General features: G+C 49.0%; 1 protein-coding gene across 1 annotated transcript in view; it reads right to left on the bottom strand.

Annotated features, from left to right (window-relative positions):
• HK2 (hexokinase 2) overlaps window positions 1-9,992 on the bottom strand; it is a 59,066-nt gene extending 49,074 nt beyond the window's left edge. Inside the window, exon 1 of the mRNA XM_058550838.1 lies at window positions 9,493-9,992. Within this exon, the coding sequence (XP_058406821.1) occupies window positions 9,493-9,555 (63 nt within the window). The 5' untranslated portion in view covers window positions 9,556-9,992. The remainder of the gene's footprint in view (window positions 1-9,492) is intronic.
• Between the last annotated feature and the right edge of the window lie 7,951 nt (window positions 9,993-17,943).

The raw sequence follows: 17,943 nt of genomic DNA on the forward strand, positions 1-17,943 counted from the left end.
CTATCCTGGGGCGCCAGTGTGAGTGTGGAGCTGACCGAAGAGGCTTAGAGGCCACTCCTCCAGGATCCTGTTGCCTCATTGAGTCATAGGGCTTCCTGTTCTTCCAGTTCTTGCTCTCGAATTACAGCCAGACAGACCTCGGGCAGCAGCACCTGTCAGGGGTCCAGAAGATGGGCATTTGGGACACCTGTCCTGGGACCCTCCTGTCCTCAGACGTCCTGTTCTGACTGTGGGGCAGCAGTGCAAAGAAATAATATGTCCCAGATGTCCATGACCGTGGCACAGTTCATTTACCAACACATAGAGATGGAGCACTAAATTGAATGTGCCAGGGCCAGGCGCTGAGGATCCTGGGATAAAGAAGACCCCAATCTTTGTCTGCAAGGGGTTCAGTCTATTGGCAAGAGGTAAATATGTCAATAAGAAACTACAAACTGAAGGTAAGGGCAGAGAGTAAGCAGTTTCTTTCACTGTAATAAAATACAACATGCACAGCATAACAACATTTCAGTCAATGATGGCCCACATATACGACGGTGGTCCCATAAGATGAGTACCATATAGCCTAGGTGTGCAGCAGGCTGTACCATCTAGGTTTGTGTAAGTACACTCCATGATGTTCACACGATGATGAAATCGCCTAACGACGTGTTTCTCAGAATGCATCCCCGTCGTTAAGTGACACTTGACTGTACAGATTTATGATCACTTAAATCATGCACATCAATACAAATCTGAGGAGCGTTTGTCTTGAAAAGGTTAGAAACATATGTATGTGTTGACCTCATGCCTAGAATGTTCTCCTCCTCTGGCCTCCTCTGGCCTAACAAACTCCCACTTGCTCTACAGGGCCCAGCACAAACGGCCTCTCCCCAAGTGCTTTCCCCAAATTCCCTGTCACCTTGCGTCTCTCGCTCACCCTCACTGGTCCCAGAGGACGAAAGGCACCAACTCCATGTTCCCGACTTCATATTTGTGATGCCAGCAGCTATCTGAGTACTGAGATATAGTAGTGCTCAAGACATACTTGCTATGGTTACATACAAAGGGCTGTGGGAGGGCCGGAGAGAAGAGTGGGAGAGTGACCTGGGGGAAGGGGTGACCTTGGGGAAGGGGAAGAGCTGGCTCCTCCAGACTGCCAGGTGCTCAGAGCCTGACCTGGTTCTTCAGGCCCAGGCCCTTGCTGCACGTGATCCCGACAGCAGCATCATTTCCTCTCCATCCGTGTGGCTGCCCTGCCCAGTTCCCTAGGTCCCCTAGGGGTCGGACTCTGCCTCTCTTGGGCAGCCTCATGCCAGGACCAGTCTACCCCGGAGCCCCTTGCCCACAGGGGCATCTAAACTACCCACTCCTGCCTGCTGCCAACTGTCCACCTGCTGGACCAAATCCCTGTGGGCCTGTTCCTTTGCATCATGTCCCGCTCCAGACCTTCCCCATCTGCCCCACCCACCCCACCATCACACCCACCACAGACAGGGCAATCGTCTGTCCTAGTTTGCCCAAGACAATCTCAGTTGACATATGGTAGCAGCATAACTATTAATAGTGTCCCCTTTTACTCTCAAAATGGCCCAGTTTGGGCAATAAATTATAGGGTCACCCTAGGTACAGGCCACAAAGCAAATCTTGCCTTTGTTCTTGGGGAGCCCAACCTGAATGATGAGAACTCGAGCTGCACAAATGGTGCTGAAAGGACATGGGATGGGAATCGAGAAACTGGGTGCCACCTCTGAGGCTTGTGCTATGCCAGACTGGGCTGGTCCCTTAGTACACAGCACCTGGTTTCCTCATCTGTAAAATGAAGGGTTTGGACTAGATGAACCCAAAAGCCCTTTCCCAGCTGACACCTGACTTATAACCCCATGAAACTGAAACGCAATTGACCATCTCCAGTTGTTCCAGAAAGCCCCATGCTGGGGTTAACGGCCTGGACTCTGGAGTCAAGCTGCCTAGGTTTGAATCCTGGCTTGGCCTTGAGCAAGTACTGTCCCTTCCTGTGCCTCAGTGTCTTCAGCTGAATAACAGGTAATAACGATGTCAACCCTGGAGGGCTTCTTTAGGATGACCTAAGCTCTGGTAGAGCGCATAGACGAGCCGGCACTTAGTAAGCACTGCATCTGCTGGTTACTTTGAGACCTTTGGGAACTGAAAGGAAAAGGAACAGATGGGACACGGCTGGAAGGCTTCAGGGAAGGGGTGGAGACAGGCAAATTTGGGAGGAAGCAGGAAGAAGTCCTTCAAATGGGAAAAAGGAAAAGTGGCCGCTTCAAATGCCCTATTTAACCCTAATTAAAGCTGTCTGATGGCTTACCTGGCTTCATTCCTTCATTTATCAGACATTATGGAGATGCCAGAAGGAAGAGGCTGGGAACAAGGCCTTTGAAGAACATGGGCCACCTCCAGGCCTCCAGGGCAGGGAGGCTGAGCTGAGGGGTGAGGAGAGGCAGGAAGGCTGGGGGAGGTGGAGGGGGCCGCACCACAGGCTCCCAGGGCCAGGTTCTCAGCCCTGACTTATTCTCTTGGTTAACTCTGGGATAAGCTTTGACCAAGGCCGCTCCAGAGAAGGAATGTCAAGGAAATGCTTAGAGATCCACAGATGAAATTGCAAAAAGCATGGCGATCCCTGAAAGAGGGCAGCACTCCAGGGGAAATGAGATTCTCTGGCTCTTGTTCCCATGGGAACAAGGCCAGGACTCCCGACTGGGTTTGCAAAAGACAAAGGCTGTAGGATGAGGGGAGTAGAATGTGAGTTCCACACACGGGGTCCCTTTGGACTTTGTCAAGAACCCCAGGCACACCAGAGTCAGAAGGGGCCACAGTGGACAGCCCGGAGTCTGTACATGAAAGGCAAAGTGCTCTCTCCTGAGACCCAAGATGGCCGGGGACCCTCCACCCAATGTGCCAAAAGAATGTGTGAACGACGCTTCCCCTCAGTGAAACCCCACAGGCGAGTAGGACCAAAACCTACATGACCTGGTCCTATGACTCGACAACACAAGGCACCTCAAGCGGTTTCCCCAGTGGGAAGCCAGAGTCTGGGGCAGATCTGAGGAGGAGTGAGCAAGCATCTCATTGACCAACTCCAGCCTAAGTGGCCTCAGCTACTGCCCTCTGAGCCTCTGTCCTTCTGCCCTCCAGGGGAGGTACTGGAGGAGAGGACTAGATTTCTGCAGTGAAAAGGGGTTAACTAATGTTGTGATTATTCAGTGCAGCTGTGTCTCTCATGACTTCCCAAGGAGGACGCTTCAACCTGAGGTGCACCAATGGCAAGGGCATCCCAGAGACCCCCAATGCGGATGCTATCTCCCCAGAGGAGGTTTTAGAAGTTGAGGGGGCAATGAGGACGCTTCCTTATTCCTTGGTTTTCGGAACTTTCCATCCATCTGCCCTCCCTGTCCTCTGCTCTAATCTGACATCAGACAGAGAGCATAAATGGGCCAAAACCCATGGACCCTCAAGTCCTTGGGAAGAAAGCAGCAGGGCCTCTTTGCTCCCGCCCAGATGGACAGCGCAGTAGGGTATCTCAGAGTATGTAATATTTAACACGTAAAGTGTTGACCATGTGTCAGGCACAGCTCTAAGAGCGTCACATAGATTAACTCTCTTTAATCCTTACAACAACCCTATTAAGGTGTTATCCAGACACTCTCCATTTTACAAGATGAAGAGACTGAGGCCTAGAGATGTTAAATTAACTGGCCCAAGTTCACACAGTTGGTTACGTGGTGAGCCAGGATTCAACCTCAGGGATCCTGGCTCTACATCTCACCATGCAGCCTCTCCCCATGACTGCTGGACTGTCCCTCAGTGGGTGTCACCAGCCCCTCTCCTCTGCTCCCAGCTATGGCAGCTCCTGAGCTCACGTTCTGCCAGCTCAGATGCCTGCCTTATTCAGAGGTCTGGTGGATGCCTGGCTTCCACGGAAACCCCAGCAACAGCCAGGGTGAGATTCTCCCAGGGACAACTGAGCAGACTTCTCCCCCGCTGGCTTTCTGGAGTGCTTACATTGCACACATTTTTCTGGTTGAGGACAGAAAAACAGTAACCTGGGTAACCTACCCTTTGGCTAGGGGTCATGGACATCTGCCGACTGCTGTGGTCTGCAGACTTCACCTTAAATTCACTTTTTTTTAAAAGGCCACTTCCCACCATGACTGTCCCATGACATGGCACACTGAGAGCTGAGAGCCATGGTCCTAGTGTATGACCATGGGCAATGCATCACAAAACTGAGAAGGAGAAAGAACTATGTTCTTCTAATGCAGTTTCTCAACCTATAGATATTTGGAGCCAGAAAAGTCTTTGTTGTGGAGAGGCTGTCCTGTGCATTGTTAGGATATTTAGCATCATCCCTGGCCTCTGCTTACCAGATGAAATAACACATCCTGACCCACCAGCCTTGTAACAACCAAAGATGTCTCCAGACATTGCCAAAGTCCACTGGGGAGCAAAATCGCTAACAGTTGAAAATCACTGCTCTAAAGGAATAGTATTTTTTTAAAAAAGGCTTTTCTCCTGTAAATTTGGGTAAGATGGAAATTCTTGTTCTTTATGATAGGCTGGGATAGCTCCCAGATAAAAGATTATCCTGCCCAAAATATCAATAGCGCTGAGCTTGAGAGATCTGCTTTAGAAGTAAGCAGAAACATCCACGCCAGTGCAAGGAAGCATGGCCTGTGATCCACGGCGTGTGATTAAGACACAGCCAATGAACTCTGGGATTGGATTTGCCACCCACCCCCCACCCCCACTGCTTTGGAAAAGCAAAGACAGACAACACACTCTTGGAAAACAAACCAACATGCTGACTTCAAAACTCAACAATGATAATGAGGAATCCGTTATTAAGAGTCGCCTTTGAAAGTGGAAGTATCTGAACAAAGGAAGCCAGTTTTCTCGGGTTCCTTATCTCCTTACTCTGGCTGCCAGATTTTTCGAGAAAACTGTTTTGGTTTGTGTTGTTTTGATTCCCCCTGGAAAAGGGCCCCTAACTGCCCTCAAACTCTTCAGGGTGCTGGAAATGTTCAACCTTGAAAAGTGATATTAAAAAAAAAAAAAATGTTGGCTTTGTCTGAGGAGCCTCAGAGGAAATTTTACTTCATTCGGGGGTAAAGAAGAAAGTGTTTCCCAGGGGTCTCTGAAATAGAAGTTTGGCAACACAAAACAAACGGATGGTTATCAAAAGCTACAAAATATTCCTACTACCACCAATTGTCTTCTGAGCAGGGAAGGGTCAGTATTAGGATACTAAGTATTAAGTTACAAGTGGAACAAATGAGACAAACTGTACCTGTCAATGCCAGTTAACTCAGTCAAAGATAATCTTATTAAGGTTTTAATCAGTAGTTTATTCCCAGTAATTTCATCTCTTATCTGAAGATTAATGGCACATATTAGGTGCTTAAAACATATCAATCAAGGTTCCCAGGAGGTCCCTAACTCCCCATCCCGTAGTAATGCACCCTCTCTTGACTGCTACAGCCCCAGGGACTATCCATCACCCTTTAGTGGCTGTGAGGTATCTTTTCCTGGAGCCTTACGTTACCAGACAACTGAAAGGTGTCTTAGTTTCAATTTCCCATATAGTATCCAGAGGGTCTGGTACCCACACTAGGTTCTCAAAAAACCTTAAAATTCTTGTTTATCTTGACTCTCAGGGGCTCTATTGAATCTTTCTGCTTCCAAGATATTCCCTCCTCTCTTAAGTCCAGAGTTGAAACCCACCTCTCACTCACACAGCAAGGACACAAGCGAGCTATCTATATTCCAGGATTGGAGTGAAAATGTTGCCAGTCTACGGGTGTCAAACAATTTGGTCAATGGCCAAAGGAAGGCATGTATACTTCATTTCACTTCTATGTTTAACCCTGATTCTCATTTCTAAGAGACAAAAATCCTGTATCTTGTATATTAATTATACCTCAATTAATAAAAAGAATCCTCTATCTCTCCACAGACAGGACATAAAGCCTTGATTACTGGAGGACAGGAAATGCACTCTCCCTCTCTCCCTGCTCCCTTTCCCCTCCGGATTAGCCTCAGGGCTTGAGGAAGGCACGGCCCACTGCCTTTCCCTCCAAGGGGCCACCTAGCGGCCCATCCCTTCTGCCCAGGACCTGCATTCCCCCTAATCGCCTCTCACCCTCCTCCACTTCCTGCAGCCCTTGCTCAACTTCTTTCTCCAGGAAAGTACCCCCCATTCTTGCACTCCCTGAGCACCTCACCAGGGAAACTGTGGCTTCAAAGGTGAACAAGCAGGATTCTTCCTGCCCTGAGGAAGGAACCGGAACTGAAAACTATCAATTCCTATGTACAGTGGAATGACACAAATGCCACGATAGGACAAAAGCACCTGTATGATGTTTAGAAGAATGGCGCTTCTGGTCTTTGGGGAATGAAGATAGAGATGAGGCTGAGGTGGGGGGTGGGGTCAGGGGGCATTCAGTATGCTGAGTCTTAAAAGGCTTCTGAAATGATCCAGAAAGAGACTGGAAACAGAGAAACCCTAGGAGGCCTCTGAAGTAACCCAAAGACCAGTTGACAAAGGTGTAGCAACAGAAAGGAAAGTCATTGAAATGAGTCAAGGGCTCCCAGCCAGAAGAGCCAGAGGGTACTGGTGTCATTAATCTAACCAAGAGGAGCACTAGCTGCATTTCTGGACATGCTGGGTGCGGGTGCTGCCAGCATCCAAGAGTGAATGCAGACATGGGCCAGGATGGAGTCCACTGATGTTCCCAGAGGCAGGTGAATGCGGTCAAGAGCGTGGGGCTCTAGAGCCGAACTGCATGGCTTCAATTCCCCACTCTTACAAAAAAGCTAGTGACTGTGGACAAGTTACTCTGTGCTTCAGTTCCTTACCAGTAAAACAGGGATGCTGAAAATAATTGTAGCTACTTCCTCGGGCTGTTATGAATGTTAGAGAGCTAACATAAATAAAGAACTTAAAACAGTGCCCAGTACACAGTAGATACTATTACGTGTTTGCTCTTGCATTTCAAAATGTCAATCAGCAAAAGTGAGCAAATAACTCTTAGTCTCCTCCTAATGGCACAAAAAACTGGGCTTGTCCATCAGGAGACAAGGGACCCCGATAAGGCTAATTCTGGGCAGGTGAACCTAAGCTTCCCATGCCTCAGACTACAACCCAGAATATGTAAGAAGATGGGGATTTCAGAAGAGTCCAAATCAAGGCCTTTTCAAAAGACTCTAAAATTAAACTCAAGCTTCATCCTTCTCCTAATTCTTCCTTCTAGCAGCAACTTGGAAAGATGCTTCCAAAATATTCTCTCTGATTCTCTTCCTACTTCCTGTTGAATTGCAGGTGGAATCAAACAGCTTGCTCACCTAAGCCAGGAGGCTTAGTCCCAGGCTCTGACACCTGGCAAGTCAAAGGCCAGACTCAATTCTGCCTCTATTGGTAATTTAGAGGAAATACACCAAAGTGTCCCCCAGACACCTCACAGGCTGAAAGGTAGCTGCAAGAACAGAAGAGAAGCCTACAAGAAAGACGATTCCACATCTCTGTGCTTAATCATCACAAGACCACAAAGTGGACAAGGCCACTGATACCATTCCCATTTCACAAGAAGAAATCGGTGGTCCAGAGATAAAGTGACTTGCTCAGGGTCCTGTGGTTAATAAACCACAAAATAGAGATTAGAACTCATATCCAGATACCCTGGCTAGTTCTCTTTCCACTCTGGGACCAAAGCGATGACCCCCATTCCAGGCCAGGAGGGTGGTACACTCCACAATTCTGGTCCTAGCCTCCTTCCTCTGGATTGGGGGAGAGGAAATTTGTAAAGGGAATTAAAATGTCCTGGGGCGATATTCACCCAACTGAGAAGACCTCCCCTGGATTAATGACCCTCCAGCTTTGTATTTTAGGACTTGCCAAGAGATGAGTCTTCCCCAAGGGTTAACTCACTTGTTGGGCAGAGAAGCCCTAAGATGTTGCCAAGATCCTGCCGGCTCACAGACACGTTCTTAAATAAACTGAATTAAAGCGCAGAGCAGAGTCACATCCCAGGTATGAGTTAGAGAGTAACAGCCGTCTGTAAGCAGAGTAAAACTCAACTAAACCAGCCGCTCTCTGCTCCCTACTCCAGTCTGAGGCTGGGTAATGTCATGCTTTCTTTTGGGGTTCATCTGCCACGCCTCTGAAAACACCAAGATGGTAACTCACCCTCCTCTCCTTTGCTCTCAGGATCCCCAGAATGGGAGTACAAGCAGGTCGCCCCACCGAACGATAATGTCAAGACATTTTCCCAAAAATGTGGTCCCACTAAGACATAGAAATTTCAAGTATGTAATTGAGCAACGCTTGGTCATTGCCTCACGGCTCTAAACACCCTCACCCCCCCTCTCCACCCCCACCTCCCCCTCACAGCCCATTCCCTCTTCTCAAGTCCTAGCTGAGGCCCAGGGCCAGGAGCCAATCCTGAAATCCCAGGCATTTCTGAAACTCAATTCTCCCCGGAGTGAGAGCGCCTTGGGCCCAGCCCAGCCCCGCCCCCACCCCATACCCGGAGGCACCGAGAGCTGCGCTCCCGGCTGGGCCGGAGGCTCTTTCTTATGTAAATGAACTGGCCGGAGGGAGAGCTTGGGCTTGAGGGGCTGCTGAGAGCGCGGTGGGCACCGACAGGTCCGGGCCTAGGAAAGGAAAAAGCTGCTTTTGAACAAGAATCTCAAGGAAGACAGGAAAGTGTGTGTGTGTGGAGAAAGGAGGCGGAGGGTCCTCTCCGAATAACTTTTAGGAGCACCATTAGTAACCTCTGAAGTCCACCCCCGACTTGGAGGCTGGCCCCGGGGACTCAGGCGGGCCGTCCGGAGGCAGATCGGGGTAGGGGGGATCTACGCCCCTCGCGGAGCCTGAGTTCCGGACGCCTCAGTTCGGAGGAGGGGGCGCGGCGGGCGGAGTTCTGCCTCTGTCCCGGCTGCTTCCCAGGTCGGCTTCTCCCCAAGCCCACCTCCGCAAGGCGGTGAGGAACGCCAAGGGCAACCGCATGTCCCCAAAACGCAGTCCCTGAGTGCAGGAGGCTCCAGGCAGCCCCACGCGGCAGCGGAGCCTCCTCCCCCAGCCACGACTCTCCCCACGTGCTTTCGCCGGAACTCGGTCTGCGAAAGAGGGGTCCCTCCCACGTGGGCCCAGCAGCCTAAGACTACGTGCCGGGTGACCAGCCCCTCCAAAAACAAAAAAAAAGCGCGAGCGCGAGCAGACTGGCAGGGAGGGAGAGAGCCGCGCGGTGCGCGAGCCCCGGAGACTCGCACGCGCGCACACGCCGGCCGGTGCCTAGCGGACGTGGCTCCTCGCGCCCAGGAGTTTCCCGGCCGCCCTGACTTTTTCTGCGTCCTCGGCCCGGAATGGGGAAGGCGCGGCTCCTCGCAGGGTCAAGCAGGTGAGTCCCGGCCGGCCACGACCCCAGAGAGAGGGCCGGGGACCACGTATCTTTGTTAGAGGAAAGCCAGCCGCCCCCGACCGCGCTTACTTACCTTCTGCACTTGGTCATGGTTGAGCTCCGTGAAGAAGTAGGCGAGCAGATGCGAGGCGATCATCCTGCCGCGGCCGGACAGCAGCGAGTTGGGAAACTGAGGCTGGAGCGCGTGCGAGGGAGGAAGGCGGCGCGATCGGACCGCTTTTTACCCGGGTTTGGCGGCGGGGCCGGGAGCGGTGAGTTCGGGCGGAACACAAAAAAAGGCTAGCGGCGATGGCGCACCTGGCTGGAGGGTCTCGGGTCTCTAGAAACAGGTGTTGAGAGTCACGACTGCTAGATAGGCGCCCAAGAATCACTCCCGGCGACGTGTGGGGTTTTCCCACCGTCAAGGCGCTAACTTCAGCCACAGGATCACTAAGGCTCTGCTTGGGAAAAACTGCAGGCCCGCTCCACTAGGGCGATCAGACCTCTCCGGCTCACACGCGGGCTGCTTTCGCCCACAGATCTTCTCAGTTGGTGACACCGCGGTACTAGCAGTGGAAACTCCTGCGCTGGAGTTTCGTGCAACAATGTGGCTTATTGAAGGGCTGCCGGCTCGCGGGCCGCCCAGTCAGTGACGCGCACACGCCCATTGGCTGCGGGGGGAGGGTGTGTGCGGCCACGGGCCGCCCGCCGCCGCGGCGCAGCCAATCAGTGCGCACGGCCCGCGGGCGCGGCCGCTCCGACACCCGAGCCGGCAAGCTGGAGGGTAGCGCCCGGGGCGGGAGGCGGGGCCGGGCGGCAGGGATGGGACGTGTGGTCCGTGGCGAGAGGCTGGGGCGGAAAGGCGCATGAGCCAGCGCCGCGTCAGGCTAAGCTATGGGTGGGGGGCGCATGATCACAGACCTGGAGTGTGGGGCGACTGGAAAGACGGGTCACGGGACTAGCACACGCCCTGTGCGGGGAGAGAGACACCATCTGACATCTCGGGGTCATGTGAGGGGCCCCCACTGCCAGGTCACATTTCTGAACCACCTTAATTCTCACCTATTGTGGCTCCAGGCATTTGTGCAACGCTGTTGCAGAGTGAACCGCTGCAGCTGCTGCTTTATGTCAGGCATCGCAGAGCTGATAGGATGTCGGTTGCACTAACCTCGTTTTACAGATGAGGAAACTGAGGCACGGGGCCGTTAAGAGACTTACCCGAGGTCACACAGCTGCTAAGTGGCAGATGGAGGTAGGAACCCAGGTCCGTCTGACTTTGAGGCCCTATTCTTTTCCCTGTTATCCTATCCTGCTGCTCTAAGAACCGGGGAAGTAGGGGCAGGAAAGAAGCTTTGTCCGCAGCTGGGGGACAGATACGTTGGTGAAACTGGGTGGGTGACAAGTGTGTAACCGAATGATCCTGGACACGGGTGGGATGGAGTGGGGTGCTTTAGAGGAGTGGGAGCCCCAGCCACAGCTAATGCCTGGCACCAGACTCTGAATTTATATATATGGTGGAAGCTGGCAAGAAGCAAATACTGATACAGCACACATGAGATTAGTGCTTGTGGAGAGTACCAAGCCTGGGGTTGGAGAGGTCTCAGTGGAGGGAAGATGAAGGTCTGCCGTGTTCTACTGAGGAGTTTCTCCTTCTCCCATAAACAGTGGGGTGCTATCTGCAATGTGGTTTTTATTATTATTACACAAGTAATAAATGTTCATTGTTGGAAAATAAGAATATACAAACAGAAAAACAAAAACATCCATGATCCAGCCTCTCAGCAAAACTTCTTGAAAGCTATGTACCCTTGCCAACTACACCTTCTTACCCCTCCTTCCCTGAACTGCAGTCAGACTTGGGTCCCAAACTGCTTTTTTCATAATCACCATAATGACCTACATGTTGCCAAATCCTGTGTTCTCATCTCTTTTCTCCCCTTGCCTTACTCCGCCTCTCAGGGATGCACAATTGACCGCCTCCCCAATCTGGACAAGCTCCACCCTTCTGGTTTCACTCCAACCTCACTTTCCAGGCTCCTCAGCCCTGGTTTCTCTCCTGGTAAATGCTGGAGTATTCCAGGGCTGTCCTCCACCCTCTTCTCTGATCTAGTTCTGCTCTGTCCGTGGGTGATCCCTCCAAGCCCACGACTGTTATATCAGCCACATGGTGATGACTCACTAATGTAAAGCCATAGCGAGGACCTCTCCCGGAACTCCAGACTTATTTCTCCAACTACCATGTGTCATCTCCGTGAAGTGACTAGCATCTCACACTTAACATGTCCAAGGCTGAACTCAACTTTTCTTTCCAAATCTATTCTTTTCCCAGTTGTCTCAGCAAATGGCATCACCGTCCCCGCTAAGTCATCCTTGATTCCTTCCTGCCACTCACCAGTCAATCCATCAGTAAGCAGTGGATTTGGCCCACAAAATAGATCTTGTAATTGGCCACTTCTCTCCGTGTCCTTGGACACCTGCTAGCCAAACCACCACCAACTCAGCCAGAGCCAATGCCACATTGTCCTACCTGGCCCCCTGCTTCCATTCATGTGTACCTCCACCCTGAGCCCTATGGTCTCTTCTTCCCTCAGGGGTCAAAGTGACCTGTTTACAATATAAACCATTCTATGTCTTTCCCTGGCTCAAAGCCATTTAACAGCTTCCAATCTTAGAATAATATTCAAACTCCGTGACAATGACCACTCAGTCTTTAGATGATATGGCCGCTGCCTACCTCTCCACCCCATCACATACTGCTCTCCTCGGTACACTGCTTAACACTCGCTCTGGCATGTTTTCCTCAAAAATATCAAACTCTTTCCCACCCAAGGGCCTTTACTCTTCCTTTTTCTTCTGTTATAGTCTTCTCCAGAACTGTGTCCAGCTGACTCTTCCTTCTCATTGAGGTTTAGCTTAAATATCACTTCCTCAGAGGACTTTCCCCTGACCAGTTGATCTCAAGCAGTTCCCCAAGTCGTTATCACATGCCCTGAGTGATTTCCTATTGACTTTTCTGTATATTCTTTCTATCCTCACTAGAATGTGAGCTCAAGAGGGCAGGATCGCGGCTGGCCTGGTGGCACAAGCGGTTAAGTGCGTGCACTCTGCTTTGGCGGACTGGGGTTCTCAGGTTCCGATCCCAGGAGTGCACTGACGCACCGCTTGTCAAAGCCATGCTGTGGCAGCTTCCCATATAAAGTGGAGGAAGATGGGCAAAGATGTTAGCTCAGGGCCAACCTTCCTCAGCAACAAAAAAAAAAAAAAGAGGAAGATTGGCATCAGATGTTAGCTCAGGGCTGATCTTCCTCACAAAAAAAAAGAGAGGGCAGGATCTGTTGTTCCCCAATATCTGCAGGGGTTAGAACGGTGCCCGTCATGTGGTAGGCATGCAATAAATATATATTGGATAAATGATAGAAGAAATCTTACAGATAACCATTGTTCACATTTTGTATAACAATATACACACACACATACAGATAGAGACAGAGTTTATAGTTTTATATACTATTTCTCAAGTCTTTTCCCTCCTCTCTATCTATGCCAGTTCACACACCCAACATCTCTCACCTGATTGCACCTCCTCATAACTGGGCTTCCCTCTTTAGATATAGAACACTGTAGATATATAGGTTTAGATATCCAACATAGTTTCTTAGAGAATTAATATGATCAAATTTCCCTTTTTTTTTTTTTGAGAAAGATTAGCCCTGAGCTAACATCTGTTGCCAATCCTCCTCTTTTTTTGCTGAGGAAGATTGGCCCTGGGCTAACATCTGTGCCCATCTTCCTCTACTTTATATGGGATGCCACCACAGCATGGCTTTGATAAGTGGTGCATAGGTGCCCGGGATCTGAACCTGCGAACTTCGGGTCGCCGAAGCAGAGCACATGAACTTAACCGCTACGGCACCGGCCAGCCCCTCAAATTTACCTTTTTAGGGCAATAACTGCCCTCTGTGTAGATAGGGGGGAGGAGGTCAGAGGCCAAAGGCAGAAAGAGGCCGAAGCTGGATCAGGGCCTGAACCAAGGAGAGGGTGGGACAGGGAGCCAGGCTATGGGTTCAGATGTTTTAAAGGTGAGGTAGAATTGATGGCTTTGGCTAGGAGTGGGAGATGAAGAGGAGGATGCCTGCTGCCTAGAAATATTTGGAAACCCAATAGTCCACTGCTACAAAACCTGTTGGCCTCAGACAGGTGGGACCAAACCCAGTGGGTCATGTCAGCTATGATCCCTTCTCCACACACCACTTTTAGAGCCTCTTTTCCACTTCCTTCTCTGGTCCCATTTCATGTGGACCAGATAACAATCACAAGGCACTTTAAGTCCATGTTATCTCTTACAAAGCTCCCAATCCCAGGAGGTGGTTGGAGTAGGTACTGTTATAAGCCAGAATACACGACAAACTAAGTGTGGGTTACTCGTACAAGGCTGAGGCTTGTGTCTTCGATTTTTCTGGCTCCAGACTACATGCCTGGAGTTTATTATTTATTGATGCTCAGATCTCTCTCTCTCAATCTCTTGCCCTCTCCCTCTCCCTCCCTCTCTCTCTCTCTTTCACACACACTCGTGCGCGCACACACACACACAAATCTTGAAGAGTGATGAGACATCCATGTAATTTATGCTCCACAGCCCAAGAGAGAAATCAATCAGCAAATATTTATTAAACAAATCCTTACAAAGTTCAGGACAGTCTGCTCAGTGCTGTGAGAGATACAAAAGAAACACAAGATGTGGTTCTTGCCCCTGAAGGATTAACTGTTTAATCAGAGATATAAAACCAACACATAAAACAATTATTACAGAATGGAAAAGTCTATCATTGAGAGCCAGACGTGTGTGTGTCTTTACATGTGATGGAGTTTGGGAGGAAGAAGAGACAGAGCCATAGGCCAGAGGTCAGCCAAAGGTGGCAAATGTTCCTTTTTCTAATTAGGTGGTAAATATTAGAAAAAGGCAAATATTCCTTTTTCTAATTAGGACTGATGATGTTTGCAGCATGTCATAAGTGATAGGATTACGTAGAGGATGTTAAAACTTAGAGTGGGCCTGCCCTAACTGTAAATACTTAGGACTCCTTGCATTGTGTTGTCTTTAATATTGGGCCTTAATGATTGCCATAATCTCTTGTGTTTCTTAGTTTAGTTATAATGTATGAAGACGGGGGAGATTGAGAAAGAAAGGCATTGGAAAGCAATTAAAATAGAAAACTGCAAGCCACAGGATACACAGCAATCTCATTTTATCTGTCAGATCTGCAAACAGAGCCCATTCAAACTAGTTTAAGCAGAAAAGGAGTTTACTGAAGAACATTTAATCCCTTTCAGGATTTTCAGGAGGGCCAGAGAATCAGGCATGGAGGCTAGCCATTTAAGAGTGATGCTCAAGTTATATCATCAAACACCACTAGTGGAAATGCTATTGCTATAGCCACTGGGCTCAGGCATCTTGGCCCATACTCCTAATGCTGGACACGGGATTTTACAGCTAGACATGCCACAGCCACCTTTGACAGTGAATGTCTGTCTCTCAGCATTCTTGCTAGAAGGATTCTGCACAGTTCCTCCTTCTTTACAGTATTTGCTTCCAACTGACATCCTGCAGCTGGTTGCCAGAGCCTGGGTCACATGCCCATGCCCTAGCTGCAAGGGATGCTGGGAAAGCAGGCCCAGGGAGTCAGGAGTCATAACTTGAAGAAGTCCTGAATCATAAAAAAGGTGTTCAAAGGGGCTGGGTAGGCCCAAAGCTTGACAAACATCCACTACACCCAGCAGTCACTGAATACGCTACATCGCAAAGTTTAAAGTGCCCTTAGACACACTGGCTTCCTAAAAATCCAAAATATATCAAAAAGATTAAAAAATAGGACATCTAGGGGCTGGCTGCATGGCCTAGTGGTTAAGTTCAGCATGCTCCACTTCAACAGCCCGCGTTCAATTTCTGCACATGGACCTACACCACTCGGCATTGGCCATGCTGTGGTGGCAACCCACATACAAAATAGAGAAAGATTGGTGCAGTTGTTAGCTCAGGGCAAATCTTCCTCAGCAAAAAAAAAAAAAGAACATCTGTACTCAATGGGAATTAAACCAGGGAGAAAGTAGTCAGTAGGCCCAATGATATCAGGAAAACTAACTATAAATGGATTGACATGTGGTGGGTGATTTCCCTCTCCATACACATTCTATAACCACAGATGTCTTCAGTGTCACAGTAAGTGAGGAAAAGGCCACTATGAAATAATACCAGGAGATTCCCCTCCAATGCCATCCCAAACTTGAGGACTATGGTGTCTGATCCTCTCATCCTGATGGCCATAGGGCCATATATCCCCCAAACAGTTTGCCTGAGAAGAGCATGGTGGTATGCTGAGGCTGGCAGGGGAACACTGTGTGGTCTTGGGCCTTTCTGAGCCCCAGTTTCCTCATCTGCAAAGAAATTATGGGTGGATTATGCAAAGCCTTTAGTTCGAAGCCTGGTACGGAGTCGATCCTGAATACAAGTCTTCTATGCCGTAAGAACTCAGTGATTAAAGAAAATTCCCCATGTCAGGAACAGCGAATGCAGAGACTCGGGGACTTGGGAGAGGTTGATTTGTTGCAAATGGCACGCAGTGCTCTGGTCTAGAGAGCCGATTTCAGAAGGGAATGGCAGGAGGGAGGCTGGGCAGGTAGGCAGGGAGGGCTCAGCCAAAAGAGAAGTAATAGAATCCCATCAGCACTCAAAGGCACGTGCTTGGGCTGGAAACAACGCGGAAGAGAAATTGGTGGGGAATGAGACCAGAGTCCCCGGGAAAGATGCCGAAGGCCTCTACTAGGCCTATGGCAGAAGGACAGAGAAGTGAATGAAGTGAGAAAAGTAAGAGGTAGCCCAAACAGGACATGATAAATGATTGAATGTGAGGGGTGGGGACAGGGAAGAATCCAAGACAGTGGTTCTCACCGTTGGCTGCTCTTTAGAAGAGTCGTGTACCAAGGGGTGGGGCGATTGGCACTGGGTAAAGGCAGTGAGGGGTGCCTTGCTGTAGAGAATTTATAAACAATAATAAAACCTTTAGTCAGTCTGGTTTTTTATCATCCCCACGGGCTGGCAATTCTAAACAATGTCAGTGGCAATATATGCCTTTGTGGATTACAGCTGATGGCCCTCCCTGCATCGACCCTTCCTGCCCTTATGTATCCAGTATGTTAGAATCATCTGGAGGGATTGTTAAAATCCTGATGCCGTATAAACAATCAACAGATGTTAATGGCATCTTTTCTTCCATTGTAATAGTGAACAAGACAACAAAACATCTAGGAACTTAAATGTACAAGAAATTGAGATATCTGACAACTAGCACAAGTAGAGAGGCTTGTCAGTGCTTCACCGGATTTCATTTCCTCCTAAGTAAACCTGTAGACTTTAACTGCAACCAACTAAAAATAGTCGATTAAAAAAAAATAGGCTAATCTAACACTCATATGGAAAAGTAAACAAAACTATCTCCCCAAATTCCGCAACCATGGAAAGAAGCTTGCTCATTTGTTTTTTTAATATCAGAGTGGTGAAGCCCTTTCTAAGTAAGACTAAAAACCTAATTGTCGTAAAAGAAAAGATCCATAAAAGAGTCTCTATTAAGGAGGAGGATTGGCGATGTTAGCTCAGGGCCGATCTTCCTCACGAAAAAGAAAAAAGAGTCTCTATTAAGCAAAGTCAAAAGAGAACCTAGACAAAAATATGCATCGGATACGAAAGGCTCATTTTCCTGCTATATAAAGAGCTTCTTCAAATTAATAAAAGAAAGAAATCAAGAACTCTTGGGTAAAGGATACAGACAGCGAGTTCACAGGAAAGGAACAAATGGCTATTTGACATATGAAAAGATGATTAACATCACTCACAACAGTGAAAATGCAAATTTGAAATATACTGATATACCATTTTTCACCCATCAGCTTGGAAAAAAACAAATAATGATAACACATCTTACCCTGGGGAAAGAGGTGCTCTTTCTCCCAGCACATTGTTGATGGGAGAACACAGCCTCTGGGAGGTCGGTTTGACACTTTACATCAATTACAAGTACATCTGCCCGTTGACTCTGAGATCCCATTTCTCTTACAAGTATACCCACACAACTTGTGTAAGGTTATTCACTAGGTTTGTCATAGCAAGGCTGGGACCATCCTAAATCCTAGGTAGAGGGAGTGGTTGACTGGGAGGCAGGCCTGAAAGAGACTTTACTGTGTAGTCTTTTGTACCAGGTGCAAGTATTATCTATTCACAAAAAAATTGAATTAAATTAAGAAAAGAGTCTACTGGTGTAAAGACACACAACACAGTGAAAAGGACATGGGGTTAGACACCTCAATCCACAAGAAATTAAAATTTTTAAGTTTAAAAAAAACGATGTGGGGCTGGCCCAGTGGCATAGTGGTTAAGGTCAGCGCCCTCCACTTCTGCAGCCCGGGTTCACGCATTCGGATCCCGGGCGTGGTCCTACACCACTCATCAAACTATGCTGTGGCAGCGACCCACATACATAATAGAGGAGGATGG

The sequence above is a fragment of the Diceros bicornis genome, chromosome 12 (genome assembly GCF_020826845.1).
Source record: "Diceros bicornis minor isolate mBicDic1 chromosome 12, mDicBic1.mat.cur, whole genome shotgun sequence".
NCBI lineage: Eukaryota > Metazoa > Chordata > Mammalia > Perissodactyla > Rhinocerotidae > Diceros > Diceros bicornis.